Source organism: Pholcus phalangioides, unplaced genomic scaffold (assembly GCF_987345545.1).
Source record: "Pholcus phalangioides strain wild (caught in Gottingen) unplaced genomic scaffold, Ppha-v1.0 ptg000005l_1, whole genome shotgun sequence".
Lineage (NCBI taxonomy): Eukaryota > Metazoa > Arthropoda > Arachnida > Araneae > Pholcidae > Pholcus > Pholcus phalangioides.
Genome location: NW_028301598.1, coordinates 2650844 through 2678571, shown reverse-complemented (window position 1 = coordinate 2678571; position 27728 = coordinate 2650844). Strand labels below are relative to the sequence as shown.

The following is a 27728-nucleotide window of genomic DNA, read 5'->3' as shown; positions in this document are numbered from 1 at the left end:
ATTTATCGTTTGCTTCCATTGAACTTCTCTACTGGAACCCATTTGCGGGCCTGGAGGTACAACCTCCGGCGAAATAGGGAATATGTAATCTTAGTAAGCGGGACTGGAGACCGAATTCAGGGGAACGCTCAACCTAAAGGTAATCTCGGTTGTTAAATTCTAAACTTGCGTGATGTATGTGTGATGAAATAAACTGAAAATCGATCCTGACCACTAAAAGTGGCCAATCACTTGGAAAGAAATATAATAAAACGTTCCGCCATGTTTAAAAGGCACCCGAAATCTAAAGATACGTTGCGTTAGGAAAACAATGACTAGATCTGGGTTGTGGAGTGCAAAATTAAATTTCTCACTATATATGCCACGAGTCACTGAGATGAGTAAATGAGCTGTAAACGTGTCGCTCAATTTCTTTTTACAAAATTAGGTTTGAGGTCCCGGGAGGGGGGACGGAAGGTCACATCAGATGACTCCGAGTGTAACAAAAAGAAAATAATACAGCGAAGATTAATTACATTCATTTTATGCTCATATTGTAGTTAAAATAATGTAATAATAAATGCATCAAAGTACTAAAAACTAAAGTGTACTAATATTTGTTGCAATATACAGGCTGCATAGCAAACGGGAGGTACGGCATTTTACTAGCGAACCGTTGATCCTAGAGGTATACTTTCAATTAGAAAAAGTTCCCAAATAAACGTGTGGTGCTCAAATATCTCATTCATGTTTCAAGGGGTTGTGTGGTTATTAAAATAAAAATAAATAACTTTTTATACAGTTCCAGTGTCCCCGTGTGTCCCAATACCCAATTAGAAAGTTGTTGCCGTGTCTCTCTTGATGCCAACAAAACAAAACAAAATTCCACGTTTCTAAGTGTGGATATTCTTTGAGATATTCGAACTCGAAAAACGGAGGGAAGTTAAAAAAAAACAGCTCTAACAGCGGAAAAACCGTTTTACCCGCATTTAACGCTGTTTTTTTTTCTTCCAAATTTCCTCTGCTTTCCGAATTCGAATATCTCAGTGAATATTTATTTATACAATATTGGTTGGCCGTAGCCTATACAAGGGAATTCGGAGGTGAAGTTAAACAGAGACGATTGATGTTGCAAAGAAAATCGGATGCTGTTGTACAATCAATAATGTTTCGCGGGAGGTTGTTCCAGTCGGTTATTGTACGAGGAAAGAAACTAAATTTGAAACAATCTGTGGATGCAAAGATGGGTTTCAATTTTTGTGAATGGTTAATTCTTTTTAAAAGTATATTGCACTTAGAAACATGGATTTTTTTTTTTTTGGCAACAGGAGAGACGGCAACAACTTTCTCATTGGGTTTTGGGACATACGGGGACTGTATAAGAAGTTAAGTTTTTTATTTTAATAATTATACAATTCCTTGAAACATGAATGACATATCTTAGTACTACACATTATTTGGAAACTTTTTTCTGATTGAAAGTATACCTCTAGAATTAACGGATTGCCAGTAAAATGCCGTACCCCTGTTTGCTATGCAGCCTGTATAATTCAGTATGGGTCTGAGTGACCCATCCCGTGCATCCGCGGAACATTTTCCTCACTCACACAATGGAGGGTTAAGAATTTCTTATTAAGACGTCATTGTGAAACGGAAACAACAGTGACGGAAACCTTTTCGTTATATCCGATTACGAATTTATGGGACACCCTGTATATTAAACGAGTGCGAAGAAAATATAAAGAACAAAAAATTTTTTTTTTTTCCAACACGAAAACTTCCAAAATAGTTTTTTAATCAAAAATGTGAAACCACGATTGTTAAAATATCTAAAAATAATCCGGACCCACCATCAATTGTAATCAATCGAATGCCGACGTCGGTCGTTATAAATTGTGCTTATCCGGCAAAACTGTCTCTGGTCTAAGATTGCCAAGATGCCATGCATCGTTATGCCGCGATACGGTCATCTTCCCTTCCCCCCCCCCCAACCCCAAATGACGGCGATCAATAATATTCTCTCGGTCTTCCCGTCGAGATATTTTAAATCCGTTTCCAGAAATTTCCATTTTCCCACCGTTTGTTTATGCAAAGTGGATTCGTTCCGGATTCATGGACTAGAATTTCAGGGATTCAATTTTCGCGTGTACGAGATGGTATCAGACACGAGTTCGATAGCATATGTATGAACGTCGGAAATACTTGCTGTGGGCTTTTCTAGAGGATATTGTGTGTTATAGAATCTAGTTTTGAATTGGGTTTTGGATTTTTAGCGGCCTGTATGTAAAAATATAAGGGCAATATATTTCATTTTCTTTTAAACGTAAAAAAATTATATGCATAGTATTTCATAAATGATAGTTTACTTTGCATTTAGAATACAGTCGAATCCCGTTTTAACGAATACCGTTATAGTGAAATTCTCGTTTTAACAAACACTCTTCTAATCCTTCAGATACGTTTACGTAAGAACAATGCGAAAACATGGAATTCTTTTATACTGAAATTTTTCAATTTAACGAAGTGATTTTTCTGGTCTGCAGTTCGCTATAACGGGATTCGACTGTATTCGAATTTTTAGATATTTTTGATTTTGATTTTGTACCATTTTGCTATTTTAAAATTTCTGAGCCTTTTTATTAATTTTTCACATTTCTTAATTTTCTCAAGTTCTAATTTTGAAAAAAAATTTATTTTATCAAAATTTTTAAATTTTGTAAGTTTTTATTTTTATATAAACTTTTTAACGATTTCATTTTTTTTAATTTCCAAACTTTTAACTATTTTAAATTTTTTAACATTTTTTATTTTAATTTTTCAAAATTTATTTTTTATAATTTTTTAAATTTTCAACATTTCTTTAATTTTATTTTTTCAATATTTCTTAATTTTTATTTTTTCAATTTCTTAATTTTTATTTTTTCAATTTAATTTTTATTTTTTCAATTTCTTAATTTTTATTTTCTTCAATTTCTTAATTTTTATTTTCTTCAATTTCTTAATTTTTATTTTTTCAATTTTTTAATTTTTATTTTTTCAATTTTTTAATTTTTATTTTTTCAATTTCTTAATTTTTATTTTCTTCAATTTCTTAATTTTTACTTTTATATTCAAATCATTACGATATTTTTCAATTTTGAATTTGAACTTCGCAGAAACAATTTTTAACCCAATTTTTTTCTATTTAAATCACGTGACTTTTTTTAAATAAAAAAATTAAATTTCAAATTATTTTCAAAATAATAATAATTTGCAAAGTTTGAGTTTAAAAAAAATTGAGCATCAAAAACTGTTTTCGGAAAAGTTGAATTTCAAGATTTCAAATAATATAACAATATGAATAAAACAGTAAAAATTAAAATAAATTGAAAAATTGCATAAATTTTCCTTTGAAATTAAAAATTCATACACACTTACATTTTCTTAAATATTTCAAGTGTTGTACCGGTCGCATCAAAAGTAAAAAAATTATTTTAAAAAATTTAATCCAAAAAAAATATTGTTTATGTATGCGTTTGAAGTTAATTATTATGACAGAATGTGCTCAGCGTAAGCCAAATTATTTGATGCCCTCCCAGTACAGGGTGTCCCATAAATTCGTAAATAGTTAAAAAATTGAAGAAATTGGCGTATTTGAAAAAGTGATTTTTGAAAAATTTTATTCTCACGAAGGGGGAATTTGGTACAGAAAAAAAAAATGTTGAAATTTTTGCCGTTAGATGTTGCTGCATGAAATTCTGGCAATGGTGATTGAATCTGAACCTCTCTTCAATCTGCTTTGTGTCCGAAACATTCGTAAAGATTCAGCTAGCGATTCATGGCTGAGGTAGAAGAACTTTGCCAGTAGTGCTTTATCCACCGAATGCCAACATCAGGATAAAAGAAGTAAAGGAAATTCAAATTCGCTGGTAAAGGAAATTCAAAAATGAGCTATTAATCGTACCCGCGGCAATTCGCATATTTCCAGTGGTTTGTTTTCATGCAGCTCCCTCTACTGTAAATTTATTTTACTAATTTTCCTTTCTGTACCAAGAAAATCCACTTTTGGTGCTAACTTTTACGTAAACTACATTTGAATGTAATAATTCCTTCGATTTTTATGAATTTTTAAACTATATACGAATTTATGGGACACCCTTTATATATACGAAGGTGCACACCCTGCAGCCCACGGGCCAAATGCAGCCAGCCAAAAAATTTCATCCGGTCCTTGAAAGTCGTTCCGGTAGAAAGCCTACGCCAGTGTTTTCCAACCTTTTTTGTCCCATTGCCCCCTTCTTCAGAATTTTTTTTCCCATCGCTCCAACACAATCTAACCCATAGGAATTTTATGTCATACCCGTAGCTTCCACCGCCCCAGGGGGAGTTAATGCCCACTTTGGGAATCATTGGCCTAGACTGACCATATTTTTCCTTCATAAAAATACGGAAAATCGGGATCCATACGAATGCCGGATTGTCACCAACTATCGCAAAATAATTGCCAAATATAAATAAAGTTGCCAATTATACCAAAAAAATTGTCAAAGGCAAGTAAAATTGTAAAAAAAAGGCAAGTAAAAGCCGAAAAAACAGCCATACGTAAGTAAAGTAGCCAATTACCGCCAAAGAATTCACGAATTGGGAATTATAACCCAAACAATTGTCAAAAGCAATGAATGTAGTCAGTTAGAGCGAATAAAAATTGTGAAAGGCAAGTAAGGTTGCCAATCACAGCGAAAAAATTTTCGAAAGCCAGAAAAATTTCAATGACACAGCCAAGAATAATTATTTAGGACAAGTAAAGTAGCCAATTACGACTAAAAAGTTGTCAAAAGCAAGTTAAGTTCCCAATTACATCCAATAAAAATTATCCAAGACAAGTTGCCAATAACAGCCAATAGAAATTCTCTAATGGAAATAAAGTAGCCAATCACAGCCAATAAAAATTTTGAAAGGTGCCAATTTATGAATCAAAAATAATCTTAATTCCTGGTTTCATAAATTCAAGCAAGTCTTGCTGAAACTGTGTGAGAAAAAACGGGACATTTTATGAAAAAATTATGCTGACGGAAATGTCCCGTAAAATAATGGTTATATGGTCACCTTATAGATACCAGTTTGTGACCCACGAGCGGCAGATTTACCGTATATCCGACCAGCGGAATCAAAACGTTGAGCACCCCTGCCATGTACATGTAAAATCCCTCGTAGGCATTAATAATTTCTGTATGCTTAGGTTACGGTAAAATATTTTCTAGATAAATATGATTTTTGGATGGAGTTTATCGGAATTATCATTAAGATAAAGAAGAGGTTCCTTGTTTTTTTAATTTTTTTATCTGTATTCGCTTTACTCGGCATCTGACACTTCCCACGCGCATTCATGTTCTAAGATTGAGAGATAAGCGTCGGCCATTATAATAATAGACCGTCATATGTTCGTTTATGAGCTTTCGTTTCTCTTGCGTGTCCCTCAAAAGAGAAGATGAATAGACTTTCCCCGTGAACAAAGTCGTAAAATTTAGCCAGTAATCGTCATCGTATTATGTGGGATAATTCTGGCCAGTTTCGACAACGGTATATTATCTCCTTTGAGTTTGCTTTACTGCAATCTTACTTAAAGTGCAGTGAAGCAGCTTTTACAGTGATCCAAGAAGGCTTCAACTGCAAGAAATTTTTTTTACCTTCGCACTATACTATTGACCATGCTTTTCAGTCCACGGGCCACATATGCTGTAATTCTGCAGCTCGTGGGCTAGAAACTTGTGTGTATAAGGTGAAGTATCTAAACTTTAATATGAAATGTCCCGTTTTTTTCCTTAATATTCGACAAGGCTTATTAGAATTTTGAAATCAAGAATAGTGAGATCATTTTCATAATTTAAAAAATTATATTATAATGACTATGAGTGTCAATGATTGATTATAGTCATATGAATATATTCATATCACATATGCGTTTTTCATGGTGGATTGCATTTTTACCAAGCGCGACTAGCAGTAGCCCTCCATTTCCCGCCAACGATTTTTCAGTAATTTTAGTGATAAATGTGTAACTTTACTTGCTTTTAAAATTTTTTTTATTGTTGTATAACTTGTCTTTGACCATTTTTTGGCTGTAATCAGCAACTTTACTTGCCTTGTCTCTCAAAAGGGCAGAATAAATAGACTTTTCCGTGAACAAAGTCGTAAAATTTGGAAGGTAGTCGTCGTCGTCGGATCACGTGGGATAATTCTTGTCCATTTCTTCAACGGAATATCACTTCCCCCCTTGAGTTTGCTTTACTGCAGATTTACTTAATGTGCGTGAAGCAGCTTTTACAGTAATCGAAGAGGGCTTCCGCTACATTAATTTTTTCGCCTACACGATATGTAAGGCATCCATAATTAAAAGACCACATTTTAAAGTAGCCTACAGGTGAAACCAGTCATCAGAAAATTGTGAAATTTTGTGAGGACTTCATGAAGTGATGGCAATTTCTTTCGGGGGGGGGGAAATTAGTTGCATATATCACCACCAGAGGGTGTTTTTATTAAGAAATGACACATTTAGGCAAACGCTTACAATTTTAACAATTGTTAAACACTTACAATTGTTATTGCAACAAAACATGCTCCACATGATAGCCATCATTTTCAGATACCATGTGAAATCGCAAATGCATGTTCCACAACTGACCGAAGTGTGTGCGGGGAGCACGTGGCGTGAAATGCTGTCTTTAAGGTCAGGTAAAGTTCTTGGATTGTCACGATTTACCAGACGTTTCAAATGCCCCCAAAGCCAGAAATCGCATGGATTAAGGTCCTGGGATCAGGGAGGTCATAGATTAAGAAAGTGCCGGCTGATGACACATTCTTCGTAAAATGTGTTTTAGGAACATTCTTAACACACACACTGCAATGTGCGGAAGAGCTCCGTCTTGCATAAAGATCGTGTCTGCAAGGCAGTGAACCGGAATAATGTCGTTCTGTAAGATGCATATCGCTTCCCGGTGATCGAACATGTCACTGGACCTGTGAACTTTTCGTAGGGACCGAGAATAAATGATGCAGTAAATCCACACACCATACCGTCACTTTTGATGAATGCGGAACTTCTAAGATATCATGCCGATTTCTGGTTCCCAAATTCGGCAGTTGTGAGTATTGACTGCACCATCCAAGTGAAAATGCGCTTTGTCTGTGTCCAGAGAATATTCCAAGGCCGTTCTATATCGACCTCAACACGAACTCGAAACTGCAGTGAGAACCGGAGTCGAGCGTCATAATCATGTGGAAGCAACCGCTGCACAAGTGAAAGTTTGTACGGATAATATCGGAGGATGATCTTATTAACAGTTGAACGTGGCCTATCCAACACCTGTGCTACTACCACGAGAATTTGAAGCTCTTCCACCTGAAGTGAAACCTCCTGTACTGCGTCTATAGAAACGGGTTTTCTTCCTCTTCCAGGGCCAACAGCCAACGATCCTGTGGTTTCAAATTTTGTTATCATACTTCGAAGGTTTTTAACAATCATTGGACCTTTTCGAATCTTCATCGAAGTCCAATATTTTCGTAGAGAAGTTACTGCGAAAACAAGATCTCTGCGAATGTTTCTAGGTTTTATAACAGCTGCTGCGTGACATCACAAAAATTTACCAATTTACTACAGGTATTAAAAGTGAAACACCCTCTGGTGGTGACATGTGCAGCTAATGTTTTCTCCCCGAAACAAATTTCCATCACTTCATGAAATTTCACACTTTTCTGATGATTGGTTTCGGCTGTAGGCTACTTTAAAATAGGGTCTTTTAATTATGGATGGGTGCACTACTAAGGGTGCACAACCTTTTTAGTCTGTGACCAGATATGTGGTAACTCATCAGCTCATGGAATAGAAACTTGTGTGTATAATGTGACCATTAGACTCGCGATTTCAGCCGTCCAAACTGTTTTTATAAAATTTCCCGTTTTTTTCCTTTATTTTCAATGAGGCTTATTTGAATTTTAAATCCAGAATCAAAGTAATTTCCATGACTTATAAATTATATTGCGATAATTATGAGTATCATAATAATATACTCATTTCTCTTAATTGTCAAACACACGTCTTTTTGATGAATTCAAATTTTTTACTCGTTGCGACTTGCAGTTGCCCTCAATTTCCCACCATCAACAATTTTTCAAAAATTTAGCGATAAACGGCAACTTTACCTACTTTTGACAATTTTCTATTGCTGTATGATCGCAACATCACTGGCCTTCGATAATTTGTTTGGTTATAATCGGCAACTTCACTTACCTTTGACAATTTTTTTGACTGCAATCGGCAACATTACTTGCCTTTGACAAATTTTTAGGATGTAATTGAAACTTTACTTGCCTTAGAAAAAAATTTAGGCTGTAATTGACAACTTTACTTGTCTTTGACAATTTTTCAGGCTTTGATTCATACTTTTACTTGCCGTGATATGGTAACTTCTTTTGGTGATTTCTCGTATTTCTATGAAGTAAATAAGGTCAGCCTAGGTATTTATCCTGTTTTATTTTATTCATGCTTTTCTTCCGGAACAACTTTCCCGAGCCGGATGGAACTCCTTGGTGGCTCATATTTGGGTCGGGGGTTGTGCACTCCTGCTGTATACACAATCCCTCGTAGAAATTATTAATTTATATAATATATTTAGGATACGGTAAAATATCCTCCAGATAAATATGATTTTTGGGTGCAGTTTATCGGAATTTACATAGAGATAAAGAATAAGATTCTTTTTTTTAATCTGTATTCGCTTTACTCGGCATCTGACACTTCCCACACGCATTTATGTTTTAAGATCGAGAGATAAGCGTCGACCATTATAATAATAGGCCATCATATGTTCGTTTATGAGCTTTCGTTTCACGTGCGTGTCTCTGGAAATAGAAGAATAAATAGACTTTTCCGTGAACAAAGTCGTAAAATTTTGCCAGTAGTCGTCGGATTACGTGGGATAATTCTGGCTTGTTTCGACAACGGAATATTCCTACCTTTGAGTTTGCTTCACTACAATGTTACTCAATATGCAGTGAAGCAGCTTTTACAGTAATCTAAGATTCGCTGCCGTTATATGAAAACATTGTTTTTATTTATTCATTTTTACAATTCTCCTCTTACTATAGACCAGGGGTTGTACCACCTTCTGATTCTTAATGGAAACCCGCTTCTTAACAACGGATTTGATGTTTAATTAAGAAGTGAGAGAGAACTTTGCAACCACATTCTCTTAAGGGGTCTCGTACCTTTTAACATGGTGAAAACTATGCTCTAGTAGAAATATAATTAAAAATACTACTTAAGCATTGATTTATTTCAAACTTTTTACACATAAGTTTTACTACATATACTATCTTATACCAGTATATACTTTTATATATCTCTAATATCTAATTTTTTGCAAATGTTCAAAGTAATGCATTAAAAACAGCTTGCGTGCGTAATAAAATAGCTTGACATCAACGTAATTGAATAAAAAGTGATTCAAAATAAATAACACTGTTCAGTTCGCGAAATGAAACAAAAAACTAAGCTTTCATCGAGTCAATCTTTTTTAAAATCAAATTTTAAATTTTGAAATTAAAAAACTTTAACGTCTAAAACATGTAAAAAAAGACGTTCTTATCCTGGTCATTGAAAAACACTTGTTGCCTTGATTATTGAACAACGCTTAGCCTAATCCTTTCACAAAAACAACACGTCTGCCCTGTTCACTGAAAATCCTTTGCTTCCCTAGTCATTATATGTGTGGCCCTATCTTCTCCAAATAAATCATTATTGTCTGGTTATTGAAAAACCATTGTTGCCTTAGTCATTGAATAATCTTGGCTGCCTTATCTTGTCCAAAATACCAATGCTACCCTATCATCAGAACACTTTGTTGAACAGGTCATTGAATTACCTTTTTCGCTATATCCTATCCTCTATCCACAAATGATTGCGCTATTGTTATTATCTGGTCATAAAACCTGATTATTGCATAACACTTTGCCTTATCAACTTGTTGTTTGCCGTATCCTTAAATCCATTGGTACATTGGTAGTATGGAAGCCCTTGCTATAAATATTTGACATTGGTCATCTTAAAACAAATGTCGCCCATGACATGAAAATCCCTCGAAGTGATCTGTAAATGTGCCGTGGGTTGCTTCGTGATCTGGAACTGTGCCACGGGACACTTCAGCGATCTGGAACGGTATCGTAGGCTGCTTAAGCGACTTGTAAATATGTCGCGGAATGCTTAAATGCTCTGGAACTGTGTCACTCAAGTGATCTGTAAGTATGTCACGGGCTGCTTGAGGGATCTGGTAATACGCCGTGGTTCATTTAATTGATGTGGAACTACACCACAGGTCACTTAAGTGATTTATTTATGTGCCGCTTAGTTCATTTTCCACAAAATTCTGTTTTGAGATCACTGACCACATGAGACTACTTCGAGAGCCATGGATTGAGTATGGGTAGGCGTCACAGGGACTACAAAGATAACCAGGATTGAACAAGATAACAATTGGTTCACGAGAATCACCGAGTTAACAAAGGCTCTAGGATTATTACCAAGATAACAATCCCCAGAACTGAATCCACAAATTCAAAACAAAATAAATCGTGATGCTAATTCATGCGTCGTAAAATACTGCGGTGAAAGTAAATGGTAATGAAATACATTCCGAAGAGATATGTAGGGACTGTTTCATTTATTTACTTTTTTTTTGGCAAGAGATACGGTGGTATAATTCACCACACGGTAATGGCACCAAAAAACAACAACAACAACTCATCCAAATGTTGTTGGGAATGGAGCCAAACTCGATGTTGTAACACACACACACTCACAAACGAAAGGCGGAAAAACAAGAAATGAAATGGAAGGCACTCGATCAAGTTACTTGTACCGCGGAAAAATTTGTATCGTGGGTTTAAGAAAGTACTTTATCTCGAGAGGGTTTATATTGATGATCGATGATGAAGTTACGATAAGAAATACACTGACGCAGACACACTAAAGTAATACGATAGTACTACCATTTTCTTTTTTCTCCGTCCCCCTTTTTTTCATTGAATCAGGAGAAACATCTTGAACGTGACATTCCTTCTCTTCACAGGCTAGGAGTTTTACACATCACGGGGATATGGCTTTACCCACAAAGCATTCTCCTTTGTCTCTGATATGCACGAACACCATTTAGTATTAACTTATTCGGTATAATATGGATCTCACACGTCACGTCGGCGGTAAAGCGTCAGAGTCGTGGAGATGGGAGCAGTGCTAGTGGATTTATATATATATATACACAGATGGTGAGACTAGTGGGAAAGAAAACTCACACTGATTGGTTGGTTTATCTCTCTGGTTTCATTCGATATAAGAATTATTACGGTAACAAAAGCTACAAGAATTAACAAAGAAATAAGGTTTTACAAGGATTACCATGACAACAAAGGTTTATGAGTATTATCCGCATTACAGAGATTTACAAGGATTACAAATATAACAACGGAATTACGATAATTACCAAGATAACAAAGGTTTACAAGGCTGCCATAAAAGTTTATGATTTATGAATATTATCCAGATTACAGAGATTTACAAGGATTACAAATATATAACAAAGTATTCAAATAATAATGCATAAATACTAAGATAACAAAGGTTTACAAGGCATACCATGACAAGGAAGTTTACGAGTATTATCCACATTGCAGAGATTTACAAGGATTATGTAAATGTAACAAAGGATTTACGATAATTACCACGATAACAAAAAAGTTTACAAAGATTACCAAGAAAACAGATGTTTACGAGGACTGTTCCGATAACAAAACCTTTAAAAGGATTGCCAAGATAATGTTGAGGCCCACGTAAATTATTCAGATAACAAAGTTTCGTAAGAATTAGCATTGTAACAAACAGCTTACAGGGATTGCAATTCAACAAAGGTTCGCGACGATTGCCAAGATAACAGAGTTTAGGTGGATTAGCCAGATAATAAACGTACAGGCGAAAATAGTGATAGTACTGCCATTTTCTCTCTTTCCCCCTCCCATCCGCTTTTTTCCCTTAAATCTGGAGAAACATCTTGTACGTGACATTCTTTCACAGGCAAGTACTTTTATACATCACGCATACTTACACACAAAAACATTCTCTTTTGTCTCTGATATGCACGAACACCATTTAGTATTAATTTATTCGGCATAATATGGATCTCACACGTCACTGGACGTTAAAGCCTCAGAGTCGTGGAGATGAGAATAGTCTTAGCGAATTTATATATATAGATGGTGAGATTGGTATAAAAGAAAACTGATTGGTTGGTTTACCTCTCTGGTTTCATTCGATAAAACCAATCAAATGTAAGCCAACGAATGAGATTTTCTGTGTCTGAGAAATAATCGAGAATTGGAGGGAGCGTGATACGACGTCATGCGGATAACTATTGCCTTGGTGATTATTAAAAGAATTATTGTCTTAGTCATTACTTCGGAAATTATCGCCATGGCGAGTTATTGTCTCTTATAGTTTAAAGATATTACTAATTACTTTGGATGGTCGAAAAAAAACATTTATTACAGTGGTGAATAATGGGGCGTTATTCCTTGACTTGCAGTTTTAAAGGATCATTAGCTTGTTGATTAACAAGACGGTGATTGCGCTGGTAATTGAAAAAATAACGACGGCGTTGTGAATAATAAAAATGTGATTACACACTGTTGATAAAATTAACAATCATTGCACTGGTGATTAGAAAATAAATTAGATTTTAATGTTGATTATAGAAAATAAATTAGATTTTAATGTTGATTAGAAAATAAATTAGATTTTAATGTTGATTATAGAAAATAAATTAGATTTTAATGTTGATTATAGAAAATAAATTAGATTTTAATGTTGATTATAGAAAATAAATTAGATTTTAATGTTGATTAGAAAATAAATTAGATTTTAATGTTGATTATAGAAAATAAATTAGATTTTAATGTTGATTAGAAAATAAATTAGATTTTAATGTTGATTATAGAAAATAAATTAGATTTTAATGTTGATTATAGAAAATAAATTAGATTTTAATGTTGATTAGAAAATAAATTAGATTTTAATGTTGATTATAGAAAATAAATTAGATTTTAATGTTGATTATAGAAAATAAATTAGATTTTAATGTTGATTAGAAAATAAATTAGATTTTAATGTTGATTATAGAAAATAAATTAGATTTTAATGTTGATTAGAAAATAAATTAGATTTTAATGTTGATTATAGAAAATAAATTAGATTTTAATGTTGATTATAGAAAATAAATTAGATTTTAATGTTGATTATAGAAAATAAATTAGATTTTAATGTTGATTAGAAAATAAATTAGATTTTAATGTTGATTATAGAAAATAAATTAGATTTTAATGTTGATTATAGAAAATAAATTAGATTTTAATGTTGATTATAGAAAATAAATTAGATTTTAATGTTGATTAGAAAATAAATTAGATTTTAATGTTGATTATAGAAAATAAATTAGATTTTAATGTTGATTAGAAAATAAATTAGATTTTAATGTTGATTATAGAAAATAAATTAGATTTTAATGTTGATTAGAAAATAAATTAGATTTTAATGTTGATTATAGAAAATAAATTAGATTTTAATGTTGATTATAGAAAATAAATTAGATTTTAATGTTGATTAGAAAATAAATTAGATTTTAATGTTAATTATAGAAAATAAATTAGATTTTAATGTTGATTAGAGAGAAAATACATTAGATTTTAATGTTGATTAGAAAATAAATTAGATTTTAATGTTGATTAGAAAATAAATTAGATTTTAATGTTGATTAGAAAATAAATTAGATTTTAATGTTGATTATAGAAAATAAATTAGATTTTAATGTTGATTAGAAAATAAATTAGATTTTAATGTTGATTATAGAAAATAAATTAGATTTTAATGTTGATTAGAAAATAAATGATTGCACATTAGTAAATGAATGATTGCACATTAGTAAATGAATGATTGCACATTAGTAAATGAATGATTGCACATTAGTAAATGAATGATTGCACATTAGTAAATGAATGATTGCACATTAGTAAATGAATGATTGCACATTAGTAAATGAATGATTGCACATTAGTAAATGAATGATTGCACATTAGTAAATGAATGATTGCACATTAGTAAATGAATGATTGCACATTAGTAAATGAATGATTGCACATTAGTAAATGAATGATTGAACTGGTGATTGACAATAAATGATTTTATCAGTGATTGACACTAAATGATTTTATCGGTGATTGACACTAAATGATTATACTGGTGATTAAAAATAATGATCTTACTTCTGTTGATAAAAAGCGCTGGTGAGAGATTAAAAAACAATAATTGTGCTTTTAATGGAAAAATTAATGGTTGCGCTAAAAAACAAAAAAAAAGCAATCGTAGGTTTATTAATTGTTAATAAGATAACATTTGCTTAGTGATTAAAAATAACACTTATTTCCTCGATCATTGTGTTAGAAAAATCTGGATAAAAATTATTTGCCGCAGTGATTATTTTGAAAAAAATATATATATTTTCCTTAGTCATTGTTAAAAATCATTGGTGAATAAAAAAAACATTTTAAGTCTTAATCAAAATTTGAAAAAATAATTAATTTTGGAGATCATTAAAATAATTATCAATACATATCATTATTGATAATTAATTATTTTTTTTAAAATAAATATCCATCAAGGAAACCATTATTGCCTCCACAAATTTTTAACGCAATTAATTACCATTATTCATAAAGTATCCTCAGAAGAGTCGTAAACATTTCCGATACTTTTATTTTTTGGTAATCCATTCGATTTCATGAATTCTCAGCATAAACATAACACAACCGAGATTAAGAAGACAATTGGAAATGTTCCAGGAAGTTCCACTAGAGACGCCATTATCTTAAAAAAAGACAATTCTCAAATGCGGGGAACGTGCTTTGCGAGAACAATATCGGAAAATCTCAGTCGGCCAAAGATTCTTTCGTCCATTATTGCCACGCGGAACAAAAGATTATATAGTTCTGCTCTCATTTCTGTTGGCCATGTTCTTCTTTTATGACCTTTACGTGTTCTGTGAATATATGTGTAATGAGACGCGATAAAGGGATTCCATACGGAAGAGCAATACTATTCCCGATACACTTATGGTCCGAATTAAAGACAAGAAAGAAAACATTATCTTAACTTTGCATCGACTTTTTTTACCATTTTTATATGAGAAAAACTGTTTTCTCAAAAGGTACAGTAAACGTTCGGCTTTTATAACGAGAATCTCGCTATTACGAGTAATTCGAAAGTGATTGTCAAAGAGCTGGTGTTAAAGATGCGGAAAATATCCGCTTATACCGAGTTATTTGCGAATGAAAATCCTAGACCACATTCGTTATAACGACAATGGAAATTCTTTGAAAAGCCTGTTTTTCCACTTTCCGTTTCTTTAAGAATTATACGTAAAATGGACTACTACTAGACCCCACATGCACCTTGTCCACATTACTCTGCGGACTTTGTGACGAATTGGTGGATGTTGGAATGTACGTGTTGTGAACCTAACATAAAGTTTGTTACTGTGTAATGCTCGTTGTGTAGTGCAGCCATCTGCCATAAATTTTTCTAACTATGAGTGAAATGATTTTTTTTTTGTCAGTGTACGTTATCGTCGCCAGTTTTTCGTCAGTGTGAGTGGGTGAGCGTGACGAGATAGACGTGTCTTGAGGAGCTGCGAGTCCGTAATCCTTTATTTTCTGTTTATAAGTTATTTTGATTATTTTAATTGAGTTCGACTCGCTGTGCTTAATATTCTTCATCCGTTATAACGGCAAGTTTTCCTCTGATTGTAAACCGTGGTTATAACGGACTTTTACTGTATTTTAAATTACTTTCTTTTTGAGGACACGTTGTTGGATGATTGCAGATACGAAAAAAAAATGGGAACACACGAAGAAACTAAGGGGTAGGAATTACGAGAGCAGTAATAATTCTTTTGTTGAATCTACGTAATTGCCGAAATGCAAAGCATCAAGTTGGGCGAGATATCTTGCAAATGTCGCTGAGGAGATTCAGCAATCACTGGTTTTCAATGATGACCAAGACTATAATGTCTTTTTTAGAATTAAGCGCACACCTTGATAATCAACCATTTTAGTACCGCGTTATGAAAAAATGAAATAATTATCATGAAAAATAGCTACCCGTGGGTAAGCTATTCCATTTATTAGCAACCCTATTAGAGTTATTCTCTGCGACACCATAACCTAGAAATGTCACTCACCAATCGATACTGGTGTCCCCTTGTAAAAGCAGTCGATTAGCGGTGAATTAAAAGTTCATGGTCCATCTTATCCATCCCGTTGAAAATTTTGAACACTTCGATCATATCTCCCCGACACCTGCGTTCATCCAATGTAAACGTATACAAAAAAGATGGTCTCTCTTCATAACTCAAGTTTTATATCCCACAAGGGACAGAGCGGGGGCCATGTTTGGTGTTTGCATAGCTCAAGCTCGTTCGGGCCTCACTGAGACCCTTTTGACAGAATGGGATCCCATGTTAGGTGTTTGCATAACTCAAATCCCGTGCGCCAATAAAGACACGCGTAGCTCTTCTCTGCACCCCTTCCACCAAGTCTACGTCTTTCTGTAGGTATGGTCTCCAAAACCTTACAGCATACTCCAATCCAGGAAGAACTAAGCCTCGGAAAAGCGGAAGAATGACTTTAGGAGAACGCGTAGAGACCTTTCTGAAAATGAAACCAAGCATTCTATCCGATTTTTTGACCACCGCTGAACAATGTTCAGAAAAACTAAGCCGTTCGTCAATGAGAATTCCCAAATCGATCGGTGACCCTAGTTACATCCGGGATAGTGAGTGACACCATTCAACTCGAACAACCGTGGGTTGTTCGAACCAAAATGGACGACCATGGACTTGTCAACGCTAAACGTTGACCCAAGTTTGAATTTCGTTCAAACTTGGTCCATACCAGGAGTGCACACTGGCATCACAGTCTATAGCAGAAAGCCTCCGCACAAAGCTCGTAACGTCACTGAAGAAGTCCTTTTCACCTATAGTCATTTAAGTTCCAATTAAGGCCCAAAAACACAAAAACTATTGTTTTTCTCAAGCATTATTTAGTACACAATGATTTAATTAACAAGATACTTAAAAGTTTCGTCCAAGCACAATACGCTTCCAATAAAAATAAGAAATATTGATTTAAATATGTTGAATATAATTCATAATAATGAATATTTTTTTTTAATTTACCACAAATAAAGTCATAGTGTGTTTTTTTACATTTGTCAGGGAACATTTAGTAAAAGCAGTGCAATTACAATTTTGTGCAATTAAAACACCTTATTTTGAATGATTTATTGTTCGGGATAATGCCTCACACGGGTCCTTGAAATGAGCACAGGATGAAACCAAATGCAGGACGTCGCAGATTTATTCCACAGAACAGCTCTATTTACACGTATTCACAAGCAAAGATCGTGACGGAACGTGACCTAAAAATAGCGTACGCGATCTATAGATCAGACCTCGTCTTCCGACTAAAATTTTACAACTGCTCTAGTTCTCTTCTGGCGGCACCACTTATGAAGACAGGGTCTGCTCTCTGTAGATCTCGCGCTTCTAGTAACCTATTAAAGAAACCTTCTAGAAAAATCTCGACGATTCGCGTGACATCTTTACATTTCTCTTTTGGCAACAAGACATTGCCGAATCAGAGCTGTCACCAAACGTGCCGAGTTTGTTGTTAATTTGGAAAGATTTATAGAGACAGGTGTCACCGATTATTTACAGGTGAAAGATGGCATAATAAATGATGAATAATCACTATTTACATAATTTTCGTAACATTGTATAGTGTGTGAAAAGTAATACGACTAAATATTCATCTCACTTATTTGCCGTGTTAATTTTTCCCTTCCGTAAAATACTACATTTTGAATCGCTGCTTATATTTTTTAGTATTGTATTTCTCGCCAATATCTCTGACAGTTGGTAATAATTTTGGCGAGATTTATTATTGTTGTTTTGGTGACGTTGTTTAGTTCGTCCTACACTGGAGTATGTAGAAAGGTTTTGGAGACCATACCTAACACAGAGGGACATAGACTTGGTTAAGGGGGCGCAGAGAAGAGCTATGAATGCTCTTGCTATCACACAAGGCCTGAGCTATCGATGATTTCTTGAATATGTTTACATTGGAGGAACGCAGGTGTCTCGGGGAGATATGATCGAAGCGTTCAAAATTTTCAACGGGATGGATAGGATGGACCATGAATTATTAGTACACCGTCAATCGACTGTTTCGACAGGGGGACACCAGTATCGTTCGGTACGAGACAATGCGGTTGTGGTGTCGCAGCGCGTTTTCCATCTAATGGGTTGTTAATAAATGGAAACTTAGCTTGATGTCTCGTATTTATGACTCCAACATACCGTTTTCGCTCGATCAAATATGGTCACATTAATCACAATGAAATAACAGCTTCTTGCACAGCGTTTGGTTGAAGCTGATTTCATTTTTTGTCAAAAAACGTCTCCCCAAAATGGTAACCGCGGTTGTAACGACACCTCGGATATAACGATATAAGTTCACGTGATCTTCGATGTCGTTATACCTAAATTTCACTGTAAATTATGGTTGCCTCTTTTTCTTTTTACAAAAAGGTGTACCAGATACTACTCTGGAACCAGAAACGACTCCAAAACCAACCACTTCAACCATCGAGACGACATCAATGGCGGCTACAACTTCATCTACGACGAGTCCACGGCCCCGCGAATGCCATACCACGAAGAAAACTTTCGAGATGCCGGATATATTCGTACCTTTATCAGTAACGCCTGGTACCACACCAGTTGAATCGACGACAGCGACTGTTAGGAAAGAGCCATTCACTTCCAGAACGGCTGCCACTACGGAACGCGCGAGTGATCCCGACACCGTCAGGTAAGTGAGAACTAATCGATTCTTTTTGATCAAATTTCGCTTTGACTCGTGATATGATGTTCATTGCCATTCTGGAAAATTCCTAGGACGAAAGTGTACAGAGGCACTTACTACGTGGGCGAGTGGAATTTGTGCAGCGCTTCTTGTGGCCCCGGTCATCGTCGGAGACTTATTCAGTGCCGGTTGAAGCTAGACCTACCCACCGATGCCATCGCCATTCTACCCGATTCGGAATGCGAAGGTAGGAAACTTAAGATAAAAGTATGTATATGTTTTACGGTAAATGTGTGATAATTATCTATGATTAGCGATAATCGCCGGTTATTATGCATAATCACCACAATCGTCTCAGTAAGTTTCATCAATTTTCCTACATTTATCACTTTTATCGGTGTGATTATGCTTCATTCCCGAATGAAGTTGGTAAGTATGATAAATGTAAAAGAAATCGTATGCGGAAATACCACTTATAAATTTAAATCGTACGATGCAGCTACATACACTATCTACCAATAAGTATTTGGACACCTGTGATAGAAAAGAAAAACTAACTTTATTCAAAATCAATAGTTGGTAGAGCCTAAACGAGAGGTAATTACAGCGTGAACTCTCCGGGGCATACTTCCCACAAGTCCTTGAGTGACGGCTAGTGGTATTTTCTTCCACTCGGCTTGGAGAAGACATGTCAGTTCCTTCACCGATTTTGGACGGGTAGGGCACCTCTTAATTCGGCGATCCAACTCGTCCCAGAGGTTCTAGGAAGCACATTGCCATCCAAAATAGTGCAGTAGGCATCGGCGTCGAGCTTACCATGAATGGGGACCAAGGGTCCCAGTCCATACCAGGAGAAACACCCCCAGACCATAATTCCACCTCGGCCGAACTTGACTGTTGGCACAATGCATTCTGGCAGGAGACGTTCTCCAGGCAGACGCCAGACCCAGACCCTGCCATCCGAACGGTACAGGGTGAACCTTGATTCGTCGCTCCAAAGAACCCGTTTCCACTGATCTACGGTCTAATTTCGATGTGCTTTGCACCACATTAACCGAGCAACGCGGTTGGACTTTGTGATCAAAGGCTTATGGGCAGCAGCACGACCATGAAAACCAATCAGATGTGCTTCCTTACGGATGGTATTCATTGAAACAATACTCCCGGATGCCTGTTGAAACTCCTCGCGGATGAGGGCCATCGGTTGGGTGCGGTTCTTCCGAATTTCTCTGGACAGCATCCGTCAGTCTCTATCTCCCAGTTTCGTTGGTCTGCCAAATCGGGGCGATTCCGATAATCACAGCTCATCTTCCACTTCTTAATCACATAGGCCACTGTCGATTTTGGGTACTTCAGCTCGCTAGATATGTCCCTTAAGGATCGGTCATTTTTGTGATACAGGATAATTATACCTTTCTCGAAATCAGAGAGCTCCGAACTGCGCGGCATCTTGCATGCGACTAATGCCGATGTTGTTTCCTACACGATATATACCGGCGGAGGGCGTGACGTATCTCAGGACCGCAGATATCGTCATTTGCATAGGTGTCCAAATACTTATTGGTAGATAGTGTATACTTTGCCATAAAAATCACATAAAATTAAAGAGAGAGAGAGATAAAAACCTGTAAGTTATGATCAGTCTCGTGTAATGGAAGCTCTTTCTTCACATTTTTAAACAAAATCAGCATCACCGATCGAATCCACCAATCCTAGACGTACTTATTTACCGAACACGGCCAGGCTCTGTCGCTTGCGCAATTTATGCCCATTGCCCCGGAAAGCGTGGCCGTATCGGAAAAAATTTTATTCATTCTCTCAGTTTACAAATAACATAAATATACACAGTCCCCGCGTGCCTTAACACCCAATTAAAAAGTTATTGCCGCGTCTCTCCTGATGCCAACAAAAAACATTCCACATTTCTAAGTGCAATATTCACTGAGATATTCGAATTCAAAAATCAGAGGAAAATTGGAAAAAAATAAAGCAGCTCTAAATGCGGAAAAACTATTTTACCCGCATTTAACGCTGTTTTTTTCCAAAATTTCCTCCTTTTTCATGTTCGAATATCTCAGTGAATATTGCACTTGGAAAAGTGGATTTTTTTTTTGTTGGCATCAAGAGAGACAGGGCAACAACTTTCTAATTGGATTTTGAAGCACACGGGGACTCTTTAAAAAGTAATTTTTTTTCATTTTAATAATTATACAACCCCTAGAAACCTGAATGTCATATCCGAGTACTACACGTTATTTGGAAAGCTTTTATGATTGGAAGTACGTCATACCCCCGTGTTTGCTGTGCACCCTGTGTATAATATAGAGAAATAAATGGCAACACACAGTTAATAGATTTAAAAGGAAATTCAACGACGCGCGTATGGCAAGACGAAAGAAGATTGCATAAAAAATGCCAAATATAGATAATTTAGATTTTCTTGAGTTTATAACCAAGAATTTGACTTAAAGGATGTGCACGAGAAGATTGTTCAACTATTAAGTAACTGAGGAAGTAAACTGAACATTTTGGGAGCTAAATCAAGAAAACGAGTTTTATTTGGATACCTGTATAGTATGACGTCTAAACTGTATTCAAGATCTATGTAACTTCAGATTGAGATGGTCACTTCTTTTATAAAAGATTTTTAAACTTTTATAAACATACTCCCTCTACAACATTTGTATCTTCGATTCAAGTGGTTCCCAAACTTTTTGAAGCACAACCCCCCCGCTCCCCATTGAAAGAAATTTTATCGCCAACCCTCTATATAGGGTGGCCATCTGTCCCATTTTCCCGGGACTTTCGTGATTACTTTTTTCGATATGTAGTTGGCAGAATTGTTTTATTATGAAACTTCGAACTACCGACATGTTTTTTAGCTGTGAATCATGCGGACGGTGTCGTCGACAGAGCCGCAAGTTAGAACGGAATGCGTATCTTTGTGCGCATCCCGTGATGGTGCAGAAGGGATAACCTGGTTACTACACTCGAGGTCACCATTACCAAACGCAGGATCCAGTGCAAGAGTATTTTTGTGCTCCTTCGTAGGAAAAAGAATTTACTTCACCAAATCACTGTATCGCAATTCACCGCCATTAACGAGTTGGGATGGAAATGAAGGCGCCATCTATCGGCGGTCACCTCGAGCTCGTTGGGGAAAATATATATTATTATAATGTTATCTATATTCTTCCCCCGGTTTGAACCTGAGCCCTGACGGCAACCTTCACGATGGTAGACGAGCATCTTACTACCACGGCACTATACATAATCACTGGCAAATGTGATGAATTCATAAAATCTATCGAATCTATCAAAATGATCGGTTAATATATTATGCATAACAACCGGATTTATCACATTTACCGTAGCATTTATACAGCATAATTGTGCAGGGTGGTTATAATTAAACCGACCCTACTTAGACCTACGTAGATTCCGTTGTGGTTGACGTATTTCGTTCAAACTTGGTCCATACCAGGGTTCACTCACGTACTCACTCGATCATTCATTTATTCATTCACTTACTCATTCATTCACTCGCTCATTCATTCATTCATTCACTTACTCATTCATTCACTCACTTGCTTACTCGATCATTCATTCACTTGCTCATTCATTCACTCACTTGCTCACTCGATCATTCATTCATTCACTCACTCACTTGCTCACTCGATCATTCATTCACTCGCTTATTCATTCACTCACTTGCTCACTCGATCATTCATTCACTTATGTCGAACTGTTATTGGTGAATTTTTCGGACATGGCTCGAGATACGTCTGAGTAGGGACAGTTTAATTATGACCACCCTGTATGCTAATCTTGCTCTTAAGCAAAACTTCCAATTACTCAGCTTCAGCTGTTAATTGCAATGAAATCAAATGTATCCGACTACAATCAACTCCAACTAGAGAATTGATAATACAAATAACGCTATTGTTCTCGGTTTTGACTAGGTGCTCGACCTATGGACGTAGAACGTTGTTCGGTCTGGTGCCTGCCGACCAGCGAGCCTCCACCAATGTCCTCCCCGCTACCTCGACTATTCACCAAGGACCTAATCACAGCGGCGACTAGAAGCCCGGAAGAAGACCTACAAGAAGTCACGAGTTCCTTGTCGGAAACGATGCCGATGACGACGGCGTTAGCATTGCCCACGACGTCATCGACACCAAGGCCAATCATATGGAAAGTGGTGGGAGAGATTTTGGCTCCTTGCACAATCATGTGCCCTCCAGGTATGTACGAGGGTCGTTGGATATAAGTAAGGTAAAGAATGGTATTTACAATTTTTTTTGGACAAATTGGAAAATTGGAGGAAAGTTGGGAAAAAACAGCTCTAAAAATGCAGAAAAACCGTTTCACCCTTCATTTAATGTATTGTTTTTGCCCATTTGAATCTCAATATACATAAAATTGATTCTTTCTCTCTCCCTTTTTTCTGTATACAAATCTACAATTTTAGATCGTTCGTCGCCAAATTTTGCACATACACCAAACGGGACCCGACTTGAACTATAGGCACTCTAAAAGTTTGTCAGAGCAGGGTAACTGCCCGAAATGGGCGGGAAACAGCCGGGCAACAATGATTCCTAAGCCTCAACAATCACTTTCGTAATGTTTGCTTTGGTTACCGTGGTTCTCTCAAACGCTAGCCGACCGGGCATGTAATTTTTTTTAGATTTGTCCAGCCCTGATGGGACGGACCGAATCTGTGGAATTCCGGTGGATGAAAGATTGTTGCAAAGCCTCATCCATGCAATTTGGCCATTGCAATTATGAATCTATGATATGGAGCATTGTCTTAGTGAAATAGGGCTTCATTCGTGCACCGATCTTGGCCGTTTCACCAGCAGCTGTTCTTTCGAATTTCGAAAAGTATCGAACATTGAAGGACCGGACACACCCCGCTTCCCATCTCAAAGAGATATTAAAGCGTTCCCGGAAGATGAGTGCATCCGGAATTTTATTAAATGAGCATATGTGAATATATATATAAATTTCGCAAACGTATTGCATGATGGACTCTTCTGCATGTAGTCTAAGAGGCATTGTGTGTGTGTGTGTGTGTGTGTGCACGCGCACCTCGAAAATACTTAAAAATTGTAGTCATAACTTTTCAAGCCAACAAAACAGCCTTTGCTTTGTTCGGTGCCGTTTCACCACTTTCCATCTAATGCTTTGACTGTGGTGTATAGCAGAAAATCCATGTTTTCCCCACGACCAAAAATCAACGACAGAAGTCTTGGTGGCATGAGCCAATAATGGCAAATTTTCTTTTGACATGTATTCTGCTTTTAATCGATCGTCAGCAATCGCGGCACTCATCTTGCATAAAGCTTATTATTAGGTTTTTCCTTCAGACTTGATTCTTCAATTAATACTGCGGTCATGGTGAGAACGATTAACCTAATTTCTTTTCAAAAGGCTTCCAGCGGGTCATGTGCATCCAACAGTCTGACGGAAGTAAAATTCCAGTAGGAGCCCATTGTGATAAATCGTCCATAAGCACCGGGAACTGCCTCAACGGATCCTGCATCTCTCTGCCAAGGTGATTGTGACGAATGGTTCCCCCCTTTTACTCCTCTCTTGATATATTCCTATTTTTCCAAAAAATGTTCAAGAACTAATGTTTTTTCTCATTATGATTCGCTAGATGGAGGGTCGAAGGATTCAGCGAATGTTCGGTTTCCTGTGGAGGAGGTTGGCGCATGCGCACTGTCAGGTGCGTGCAACAAACGACGGTCGATCCTGGTCAGGAGGTCGAGGTCGATCCGAAACTTTGTCCCCAGCCACCGCCGAAACAGCAGGACTTGTGCAACATGGTCGACTGTCCGCCGAGGTGGAAAGCGGAGCCATGGAGTAAGGTATGTGATGGTCAAATCGTTTTCTTTGTAGAGAACCACCCAATATGGTGGATTACTATGACAATTTCATAGCGATAATTGGACTTTTGTTGTTGCTTTAAAAATTACAATATAACATTATTGTTTCGTTACAATAATCAATGGTATTTTCATCCTTCTCAAAAAACGATTTTGTCTCCTTCCTTAAAAAAACTCTCGTTGCCTTATTCTATCCAAAAAAACTATTCTTACCTGGTCATCAACCCTTGTTGCTCTGTCCTACCCAAAAAATCATCGTTGTTCTTATCCTTGGAAACCCTTCATGCCGTATTCGCTAGAAAACATTGCTGTTCTGGTCGTTGAAAACTCCCTGTCACCCTGATTATTGAGTATGACTTGTTGCCATATCGTCTGAAAAAACTCTTCTTGCCCTGGTCATTGAAAAAACTTCTCTCCTGATTATTGCCAAAAAATCCATTGTCGCCCTGGTCATCAACCCTTTTTTCCTTTATCCTATCCGAAAAATCATTGTTGTCTTTATCAAACCTTTGTGTTACTGAATAACACACGCCTTTCCTCATCCTCTAAAAACGGCATTGTTGTCCCCGCCATTGAAAATCCCTTGTTGTCCTGATCATTGTATGACCCTACCCCTTGAATTACCTTGTTTTTTTATCCTATCCCAAAAAAAACCATTGTTATCCTTCCATCAAAAAACTCTTGCTGTACTGACTATTGCATAGCTCATTAATCATTCCAAAAAACCATTGTCATCTTTGTAGTAAGAAAACCTTTGTCATTAATAAGCCATCATATGACATTGTTCATCATAAAACCATTGTTGCCTAGGTTATAAAAATCCCACGTAGTTTTGGTAGTTAGAAAATCATTGTTATTATTGATCATTAAAAATCATTGCTGTTTTGTCCATGGAAAACCATTGTCTCGGCCACTTCTCAGCTATTGTTGCTTTAAACAGAGCGAAACATTTTGCCTCAGTTATTTCGCAGGTCATTTAAAGAAAATATTATTTGGTCTCAAACAAGAAAACAAATCACTGCCTTCGAAACCGCAAAATCATTTTTGATATTGTCATATAAAAGTCATTGTTGTCATTATCACCGTAGGAAAAAAAATATATTCTTGAACATAGATGTCTTACTTATTTAAATTAAAATAGTTTTTGTCATTCGTGTTTGAAAGGCATTGTTTCTTTGTCAGCCAGGAAAATACTTTTTCCGTGAATTCTAAAATAACCATTGTTGTCTCAGTGTTCCAGGACATGCGGAGGCGGCTTCCAGACAAGGAAGTTGCGCTGCGAGATGACTCTGGCACATCCGACTGAGAAAACAGTCCAATTGTCTCCGTCTAAGTGTTTTAAAACCAGGCCAAAAGCTAGCCAACCTTGCAATCGTCAGTCGTGTCCATTCTCATTCTCGCTACCAAAGTTCGTGATGCCCGCCACGACGTCAACGACGACGACACCACCGTCGACGACTGAACAGAGCTCGTCCGACGCCAGCGACCACGGCTTGGCCGCAGTTCGCAACATGACGAGTAGGTGAGATTTATCTGCCAGCTTTGCTATCAATAACGTGCAACCTATCACATGATACCTGCTTTTTGGTTGTCATTTCCTCCGATTTGAAACGTGCGGGAAAAGGGGAGATAATGAGACAAGGCTAAATTCCAGTGTTCGTTTCCAACGTGAATACGTCTTTTAAATCGCTTGACGATTCTGGGAGCGATCGCAAAAAGTTGCGTGACGAAATTCTGTACCCGCTCATACCTCAAGAAGTACCAAATTCAAGTCAAAAGCAATGGTATCGTCATATGCACATAGGAAAGGTGCACCCAATGATATCCACTCAGGTTCAAATATCTCTTCCCGTCTGGGCACTAGGCCTGCTGCCCTGGTTCGTAACAAACAAATTTTCCACTATATCTCGAGCGGTTCACAACGAAAATAGACGACATTGGTGTCGTTTGTTAGCTATTCCAAAGACGAAGCCGATGATAATGGCGTAGTTTAATTATACCAGTACCTACCACGCGATTCAAGGCACAAAAAAACGTATTCACGTCAGAACTTATGGAAAAATAAGTGAAAATAAACCGTGAAAAATAAGTTTGATTTTGTTTTTTTGTTTGAACGATTTTGGAAAATTGAATTTATTTCCACTGGTGAAGAGAATGTGTTAATTGCATACTTTGAATGTTGCACTTTTCATAAATCTCTGTTAAATTTTCTTGTGATAAACAGGCGCTGTTCGGATTTCAAAAATATAAACTTTCAGTTCTTGGAGTCTAATGGGACAAGCATAGAGATTAATCAGATATAGATGGCTTTTTTCTCAACCAGAGATATCAAGGAAACAGTTATTTTCCGGATATTATGCTGAGGTGCTGAGCATGCTTGCCCGGTATGCAAGAGGGCCTGGGTTCGAGTCCCGGCGGAGACGTGATGACTTTTCTTTCCGAGCTCACCTCAGCATAATATCCGGAAAATAACTGTTTCCTTGATAGAGATTAATGCCTAACAAAATATATTGTCTCGAGCAAGAAGGAAAACTTCAATATTCGTTAGTGGCATCAAAGCTACACCATAGCTTGACGACAATTGCAACTAGAAAGCTTCCATTTAGCGCAGCCTAAGCGCTATACTTTAGCTTAGGCATAGAAACTCCTTGCTAAAATAATATTTCATATTCGGGGGTCTAATGGGGCAAAAGAGTTTATGTATGAAATTGAAAGAAACGAAAATTATTTGTTTTGAACATTTTTATGATATAAAACAAATGCGTATATATTTAATTATATACGCGTACATTAAAACAAAAAGAAAATTAAATTTTGTTTATCTGACTTCAAAAAAATTCAAAACTGCAATTTATCCTT

The 27728-nt window shown here is 36.3% G+C and overlaps 1 protein-coding gene across 1 annotated transcript in view; it reads left to right on the top strand.

The window, feature by feature from the left end:
- Positions 1-27728, top strand: part of LOC149085717 (protein madd-4-like) — a 114013-nt gene that overhangs the window by 56166 nt on the left and 30119 nt on the right. The window contains exons 8-13 of the mRNA XM_089232107.1: positions 18702-18984; positions 19071-19225; positions 22941-23222; positions 24412-24535; positions 24641-24851; positions 26102-26391. Of these exons, the coding sequence (XP_089088233.1) occupies positions 18702-18984; positions 19071-19225; positions 22941-23222; positions 24412-24535; positions 24641-24851; positions 26102-26391 (1345 nt within the window). The remainder of the gene's footprint in view (positions 1-18701; positions 18985-19070; positions 19226-22940; positions 23223-24411; positions 24536-24640; positions 24852-26101; positions 26392-27728) is intronic.